Source organism: Ptychodera flava (assembly GCF_041260155.1).
Source record: "Ptychodera flava strain L36383 chromosome 23 unlocalized genomic scaffold, AS_Pfla_20210202 Scaffold_23__1_contigs__length_28996876_pilon, whole genome shotgun sequence".
In the NCBI taxonomy this organism is placed as follows: Eukaryota; Metazoa; Hemichordata; class Enteropneusta; family Ptychoderidae; genus Ptychodera; species Ptychodera flava.
The window spans coordinates 27,823,542-27,832,399 of record NW_027248277.1 but is presented as its reverse complement, the minus strand read 5'-3'; the positions used below and the strand labels follow the sequence as shown (position 1 = coordinate 27,832,399).

General features: G+C 36.2%; 1 protein-coding gene across 1 annotated transcript; it reads right to left on the bottom strand.

The window, feature by feature from the left end:
* Window positions 1–384: 384 nt before the first annotated feature.
* Window positions 385–8,552, bottom strand: LOC139123699 (uncharacterized). Its single transcript, XM_070689864.1, has 9 exons — window positions 8,468–8,552; window positions 7,108–8,153; window positions 5,969–6,096; window positions 4,964–5,070; window positions 4,265–4,361; window positions 3,274–3,439; window positions 2,325–2,469; window positions 1,722–1,970; window positions 385–1,107 (listed from the first exon to the last, which is right to left on the bottom strand). The coding sequence occupies exons 2-9, from the start codon at window positions 7,890–7,892 to the stop codon at window positions 604–606; spliced, it is 2,181 nt and encodes a 726-aa protein (XP_070545965.1). The 5' UTR covers window positions 7,893–8,153; window positions 8,468–8,552; the 3' UTR covers window positions 385–603.
* Window positions 8,553–8,858: the final 306 nt, after the last annotated feature.

The window sequence follows — 8,858 nt, the reverse complement described above, 5'->3', positions numbered from 1 at the left end:
TGCTATCAAACGGTTCCTAGGGAGAATACTGAGGTTAATGGGGATAGTGATGTGATTGGTATGTCATTCAAGAAAGCAAATGCAAACAAAACTACCGGGGTATAATACCGGTAAGGGACACTGGTAAGCTTCCACCATATGCTAGAACTAAAAAAGTTAACCCCTGACTAATCAAGGGGTTAATCAAACTCATTCAGCATGAAAAAAAAAATTGTATATATTTTGTCTGTTGTTGAAGACTGTTTTGAAACAACAAATGCAAATCTGAGGTTAGGTTCCTTAGTTTACTTACCTGCAATATTTCCTTAAAAATATAGATTTCATTCTCACTATAAGTTTTTCAAAAGATACCAGAGACATTAACAAAGTAGTACATACCCTGGATTGATATTAATTAGAAATTTATTGAAATACTGGTAAGTTGTATGTACATGTACATTAATTTGTATCTCACATGAAAAATGACAATTGTTACAAAATTATAAAAGATAATTGTGTTATTCAATGGTTTCTTTTGATGTATGCCACAGTCTCCATCCCTCTTGCTTCAGGGTCTATGGGACAACATAGAATGGTAAGGTTTACCCTGAAGAGTCATTCAGTTCAGTCAAGTAGGGACAGTTGCCGTGAGAAAGTCACACTGGCATTACCCTTTCTGCTAATGCACCTTTGGTGAAGAATGATGCTGTTTTGTGACTTGCGATACTTATCGTATGTCGGGTTATTGTTTTGTCCATTATAGGAACGTGCCTGACAAAAGATGTTTTCTACCACATCTTGGTTTATGATGCCAGGCATGATTGCTGAACCCGGGAAAAGGCCGAGTTTATATTGACACAGCTGTTCCAGTCCAACAAGTGCCGATTGCATATCGAAGTACAACTTCTTTGAGATGAACTGATGTGGTTGTGCAGCAGCATTCCATGCATCTAGAAATGACAGGAATTCTCGACAGTCAACCAATCTGCCATCAGACATGTCACGAATGGGGTTCCTCACATTGTTGCAGAATGCTACATATTTGCTGGTGTGTGTCAGGATCCTTATTGCTCCATCAAGGTAAGAAACTTCCTTGCCATATTTTGCAAACAAGTGTCTCTTGAAAGCCTGTAAGAGAAAAGACAGGGATAGTGAACTGAGTGTTGATACGAATACGCCAGCACCCCAAAGCAAATTCTTAAAGGGGCAACTTCTTTATCAGCTTTATCTGAAAACACACTCATCACACTGATAACAATTTCAATGGAAAACAAAGGTCTTACAGCCTGTAAACATAGTGTCAACAAGAAATAATGTGAGAACAAGGGATTGAAAATTGCATCATTAAGGATGTACAAGCACTAAAATTTAATTTAAATTTACTTCTTTGTAAGCATTATAAAAATGTGCAATAAAATGTGTTTGGGGGGGTCACTGTGCTTGTTTCTGAGATATAAGACCATGAATTTTAACAATAATGGTTAACATGTTTCACCAATGCAATAGACAAAATCATTCAATGTCGTTTATCTCAAAAGTAAGCACGGTGACTATATAGTTTTATTTGATCACTATAATGTATTTCTTTTGACTGAGCTTTGTGCAAATTTTCATGAAGCTGTCAATAGTACATGTATCATCAGCCTTTGTTAATTTTCACATGTGAAATTCTTCAGTTGGCTTGGCCATTGCTTTGACAGATAGTTCCTCTGCAAGCAATATTAAGACAAATTTAAATGTACCTGTACAGTAAAAAGCATTTTCCTGTCCAGTACATCCTCAGCAAGGTGGTTCCTCATCTTTAACTGAGGAGTCAAATGGAAATGATCCTCTGTTAGCCTCTCATGTATAACTAGAGGGTTGGAAGTTTGATCTGTAGTATATGCATCTAACCAGTACTTCCACAGAACTTTGTTTCCATTCAACTGAAGTGTTGTTTTTCCTGTCTCTGTGCTCTTCTCCAGGTTGTTGCGTATTTTCTTGATGTTGTGCTAGAGAAATGAAGATCACACAAATATGTAATACACTGTCAAGTCAAGAATAAGGAGATTCTGTGTTACATGCAACTGGATAGACAAAAGAACTCTATGAACATTCATCTAATAATGTTGACTTCCTCTTTAAAAAAATTCAAATCAGTTGAAATTGCTCCATGGTAAATTTTCTGTGACAAAGAAGCAGCTGAAGTTGGGTAGCTGTTTTCATTATTATCAAAATTATTGATTTTCATAAGATTTTTAGGCAGAGTTCAGTAGATTTTTATAAGTTTTTTAGGGAAATGTTACTTTTTAGTTTTTTATCTTTCATGGAGAAACACATTTTGGAAGTAATTAGTGGGGACATACCTTTGGATCCATTATGAAGATCATTTTACCTCCAGTCATTGGATTACGTGTGGTGAAATTGCTCTCTCTGGCAGATTTATCCTTGAAATGGAGGTTTATAAATCCACGATTACTTTCTCCACCATCACAGCAGGACCAGTACACACTGAGGAGAAAGAGGTTTCATTTAAACAATCTGACTACTGAACAAATACAGTGTGCTTCATTTGGCATTTGGACCCTGGTTCCCTCTGTAGAAATGTATTTGTATTTTTTGAACTAGGCACATAGTTTTTGATACAAAGTCAATGTGGAAATCCAAGTGAACTTAGAAGCAGCCAACATATCAATGTCTTATCTTCATTCAGGAATTCTGAAAGACAATTTAAAAACATATACAGCTGTTCATTTACACAGACTAAATTAGTTCAATAGCTTTACTGAGTAGCATTTTACTCAGGGTGTACATGTTCATCCTTAAAGAGACAAAGTCACTCATTTTTTATATTATTTTGGATATGTTAGTTTCTCTGAAATATTATTTATGTCGGTTATTTCACTGAAATGGACTGAGTCTCTGGTTGACACTATCTACTCACATCATCCTGTAATAGGACAAAACGCATGATTACTTCAATCATTGAACTGTTTATACATGTATGTGATAAATATTGTATTTTAGTAGAAATTGCATATCATGACCCTGTGCAGGGCAAGTCTTGAATAATAAAACCTGGCTATTAAGCAGATTTCAGTTAGCAAATGAACATAAATGATATTTCAGAAGTAACAAATCCACGATTATGTTAAAAATGAGCAACTTCGTCCCTTTAATTAGAATCCAAATATTGGGGGGGTGTCTTATTTTGCCGTAATACCTTTATTTTTATGAGTAGCGCCTGGAAGAGACAAATTCCATGCATGCGTAGCGCTGGTACATCCTTAAATCAACTTACTTAGTGATACTTACTGAAATCCAGCCTTTAGAAGTAGCTGAACCCCTTCCCAAAATATTCTATATAAAGTAGCTGGTGGGCACTCCCTTGTTGGGAAGTGGGCTATGGGATATCGCAACCCACCATCTCCTATGAATACAAACTGCAGAACGTGTGTCGCGGTTTCTGCTTTCCAGTCTCCTGTAAAAGGGGAAAGTAGACCACTTTAGTTAGTCATGTGTTTATTTCATGTTTCTTTAGCTATGGCTATAACAGTAGTGTATGTTCTATATACTAGTACAATGTACGTGTACTTTTTACACTGAAGTATGTACGTGTGCCATAGAAAGGGGATAATTAAGTTGCATTTCTCTGAGTGAAAATTATACTGATGATGAAGCTTGCATTGTTAGAGAAGCAAACTGGCTAAGGTTTTCATGATAGGTTTACTGTCAAATATGCAGATTTACGAGCCGTTATTGAGGAAAAGTAGATATGTCGGCAATCACAGATTTTAGGTTAGGTAGGTGCCTTAAAAACATTCCACCGCATGGTCATTTTGATAACTAAGGCATGCCATTTTAGGCCTTTTCTTATTTCAGTGAAACCTGTCTAAACTGAAACGTGTGTAGACTGAACACTTTTCCAAGTCTCTTCCACATAGATTGCCATGTTTAAGGAACCTCTATAAACCAAACAGTTTTCTCAGTCCCTTAGGTGTCCAGTTTTAAACAGGTTTTCCTGTAGTATGACATACAGTGGTATAATCCAAACTGATTAGCTCTTTTCTGTGAAGTGCGTAATTATGTGGGCTTACACTGGCAATTAATCTAATGTTCTCAGCTACATATACATGTACTGTATGATACAGAATTCAAGCTTATTGTACTCAGCCATTAATACTTTTTGAGCTCTGTAACATTTTTATCATTACTAAGCTGTCAGTGAGCTAGCTTCAAATGTATAAAAAAAGTTAGAAATGTAAAAAAAACACTGGTCCAGGACAATTTTGATTAGGACATTTACCTTTCATCAATCTTTGCATATCTGTGAATGAGTTTCCCAATGAAACAATGCCAACCAGCTTAGATTTTCCGCCACACTTTGAAAGCTGCAAATCCTCCTGAAAGAGTGTGTGAATTCAAAGTGAATCAACCAGTCAACACAGTATCATTTATGTTGTTTGGTAAACATACGGCTCATAACCATTTTAGTTTGTACAAGGTCCTATTGACAGTAATATTCACATTATCTGTAATCCTCTTTTTATAGCCAATGGGCGTCTTTAAAGGGGAAGGTTACCCAGCAATTATGTGTTCAGCAATAAGAAATCTATGAAAAATGGTGTGAAATCTATTGTTGTTATTTAATTTTCACTTACTGATCGTGCGGTGGCACCCATTTGAAAACCTTTAATTATAGGTGGAAGTGAGGTAAGAGCCTAGGACTGCACTGACACTTGTAGGGCTTCCCTGTAGTCTTCAGCCAAGGAAGCCATACAAGTGTCAGTCCAGTCCTAGGCCCTTACGTCACTTCTACCCATAACCTATACGGTTTCCAAATGGGTGCCATCGCGCTATCGGTAAGTGAAAGTTGATAACAAAGACAGATTTCGCACCATTTTTTCATAGATTTTTTATTCATGAACACACAATCACTGGGTAACCTTCCCCTTTAAGTGTGTATTGCACATGGAAATTTAAGATTGAAATCAAAAGAGAATACCTGAATTGCCATTTCATCAAAGCATAGTCCTCCCCAACGATCTACTTCCTTCAGACCTTTCTTGTTGGCAGCATCCAGCAAACCTTTGACAGATTCATAGTTCCAACCTGATATCAAAACAGAAATGCTTTGTAGATGGATATTTTCTTTATGGTCTACATACATGTTTGAGTGTGTGTAACGCTGTAGAGGTATTTTAATGCATCAGTTAAGAATTAACAAATTCCCAGTTTGTAAATGTACTTTTTAAAATTTGATTTTCTGTATTGTTTGTGTGTCAAGCTTAACATGTTATACCTTAGACAGTAGAAATGCATATGTTCAGTGAAATGACGTCAGAGAGTTATGGTATCAGCAACAAACACTTACATGTATAAATTTTTTGTGTCAAATGCCATTATGAAACAAAGGCACACAGGCATGTTTATTAAATCTGTGTAAAATTTCAGGTAAAATATGGATTATACAATGTACAGAAATCACTTAAAAGCCCAATAAGCCACCATTTCATTATTTTGATGATTTTACCTTCAAACTTACATTATAAGCTTACTAATGGGCACACATTATAAACCTCTGATTGTAATTGCACTTAAATTTGAATTCAAAGACTAAACATGTGCCATATCCCTTACTTCATAGAACGTGTAGAGAACAATTGTTGTACATGTATGCATTGCCAAAGAGGTGACATATGGATCCAAATGCAAAAATCATGCACATGTATCATGGAAAAAATAATGCTTACAATGGTGCTGATTGGGCCTTAAGTTTTCTTTACTGATAGTTCATTTGGGGATATCAACAGTGAAACTACTTTCTGAAAATGCATATATTGTCCAAGTTAGCTTTCAAAGGCAGTACATTATTCTGTCATATTCAATAGTATATCAAAGCAGTTATATCAGGGTATGAAGTTATGCCCCAAATCAATAAGTTGTGTGTCCTTATGGGTGAGCTCTCAACTTCAGCAGAGATAATGTTTTAGATACATGCATGTCTCACCTGGTTCTTGTGGGTTCTTGTTTTTATTGTACCGGATAGTTCTCTTGCTTGGCAAAATCAGAACTTTTGCAAGTTCATCGTACACTTGTGGGGATCTGGCATAAATACTTAGGCATAGCTGGATTATGCTGAAATGGTAAAGGATCAAAGTCACTTATTATTGATAATATTTCAGCTATTTTAGTTTCTTTTCATTGATCATTTATGGCTGATGTGCTCACTGAAATATGCTCAATCACCATACATGTACATTGTATGTTACAATTATTTGACTTTTATCCTGTACACAACTGTTACTGTATTGGAAATTTTGGTACATACCATAAATTAAAATGGTGGATCTTATGCGTATTTATTTATACAGGTGTTAGTTGAGCTGTGTCATCCAGAGACTAAGCATATTTCAGTGAACATTTGAAAAGTATTTAAAATAGCTGAAATAATGCCAAAAAATGAGTGACTTTGTCCCTTTCAGAAGATAAGAGATTAATTCAATTAGGACATATAAACATAATAAAATAAATTTTAAACGATTGAATTGTATGTATTTCCACAGAGCTTTTTTGACTCTATTATGCAGCTTCTAACATTTTTCACAAACTCCACATTGTTGGGCACCGGCAGTTTTTATGAAATGTATCATTTTTAAACAGGATATTTATGTTACACTTATCAACTTATGTGTTGTACTCATGTGATCTGAGAAAGGGTTTTAAAACCCTTTCAGGCCCGAGTTTCTGGTAATGTACTTGAATTTACCAATACATAATATTTCATGATATCAACATTAACACTGAAATGCATGCGGGTGTCCCAACTTTTTTTTATCTGAAACCCTTCACATTAAGTGATTTTCAGGTTAAAGTTTGTGGATGCACACAACCAACTACATGAAAACAAAGACAAGGGCATTACATAATTGAGGCAAAATAAATCTGAAATAATAAAATACAGAGTTTGGTCACTTCAGCAGTAATTTGAACCAGTCATTTTGACATCTTGTGTTGTAGGTGGACAAGGGAAATGGTATACAGTATTGTATATTGTGCACCACATGTATTGTATGGTACTACAAATTTACATTATGTCATATTGTCTTTTCTGTTTGTGACAATGTACATGTATATGCAACAACTTACTGTGGATGCCATCTATATTCCTTCGCGTTTTTCTGTCTTAAAATGTCTTTCTGTTGTTGAAACAAAATTTTCATATCGTCACCCAGTTGCTTCTCATCAATCAGTTGAAACATTTCTGTGAAGTCTCTATCATCATTGCTATCAAATTCCAACATTTCCTCCTGCAGCTTTCTCCTTAAGCCCTTTTCTCTTACTTCTGCATTTCTTCGCAGTTTTTGTTCTTTTTTCAACAGCTCTATAACCTCAGCTTTGTCCATCATTTTTAATTTCTTATGTCTGCTGTTATTATCTTCATCACTTGCACGTACCCTTGCATTCATTTTTCTCTTTAACAGTAGGCATTTTGAACAGCATGTTGACAAGCGGCAGAAAAGTTCACAGCTGTTGCTTCTCATTTTGGTAATTTCTCTGTCTGATATTTTCCATTTCTCACTGAGGCCTTGACTGGTAACTGTGGATCCGGTCCACTCAAACCCAGAGCAAAATGATGTATTTGATATCATATCCATTAAAGCATTTATCTGATGAATACTTGAACCATTCTGACAGAAAAATTCTGAAACTTTGAAGCCTATGTCCTCAAGATTTACAGTGCGACTCCCATACTTGACTGAAACAGTGAGACCACTTTCTTCTCTCTTGATCTGAACTTCTGTTACAATACGGCAACCATTCACTGTGTTTGTTGTGGTAGATATTTTTATCCATACTAAAATGCCATCACTGTTTAAATGAGGTGGACTCCAGCCTGATGGACAGAAGGATTTCAGGGTTTCCCATGACATTCCATCACTTTCAGATGGCTGAGTAGTCTCCTTTATACTTAAATTAGTGTAGAGTGTGGTTCGTTGTAAAGGGGAAATGTGCCTGAAATTACTTTTCTGTTTACTGTAATGTGCTCACCCCACAGATCTCGTATGAAACAGCTCACAGTTTTGTCCTTGTACTGGATGTTGTGGGTATTTCCTAAGGATTGCCGCAAATGACTGAGAATGTCAACAAGGCGCGTTGTGGCACCAGGTGACACATGATAATTGCATAGCAACCTGGAACAAATACAAGTGTACAAGTCAATAACAATGAACTCTTAATTAAATCATGAACAGGTAACGGCTCTTCTGTCATACTGACCGAAAATATATTGCATTTCTCAGAGGTAAATTTCGTATAAAATGATATTGAACATGTACGTTTCAACGAAACGAAACTTTTCCGGTATGTCTTCACTTCAGGCCGACAATGTTTAGCAGCCGATTGTTTATGTTTCAATGCTCCCTGCTCGTACGTGTACGTGTAACGTTCAAAAGTACGCGAAAAAGTAGAAAAACCTTCATAGTCATGCAGATAAACGGATACTTACCAACTCTTTGTCAGGAAATCTGCCATTTTATCTCAGGATATACTGTCGATAGTTAGAGCGTACACTTCCGGGTATTTAAATTTCCCCGTTACAAGCGTAAACAACATCCGGGCTCGTACTTGAGCGAGTGTACATTGTCGTTGTGAATGAGTATTCCAGGTGATAGTTTACAGGAAAAGACGGGTTGATTTGTCATTGGTATCCATATAAGTATTATTTTACAAGAATGGAAATTGAATGAAGTTGAGATGGCGAAGTTTAAAGTGTAGTGAAATTTTGCGTTGGGACAAGCCTCCTCATGTATTAGTAATGAGAGCTGGCCGAAGCAGCCTAGACAGGGCCCCAATTGGTCAATTTAAATGCCCGGTGACGAAAGCGCCGTCACCATCGA

What these genes read in the sequence shown, in the direction of transcription:
- LOC139123699 (XM_070689864.1), bottom strand. Translation starts at nt 7,892, where the DNA reads ATGTCATGGGAAACCCTGAAATCCTTCTGTCCATCAGGCTGGAGTCCA. An exon ending in TTGATGAAATGGCAATTCAG is followed by an intron (nt 4,362 to 4,963) that starts GTATTCTCTTTT and finishes ACACTCTTTCAG; the next exon opens with GAGGATTTGCAGCTTTCAAA. An exon ending in TATGCAAAGATTGATGAAAG is followed by an intron (nt 3,440 to 4,264) that starts GTAAATGTCCTA and finishes CCCCTTTTACAG; the next exon opens with GAGACTGGAAAGCAGAAACC.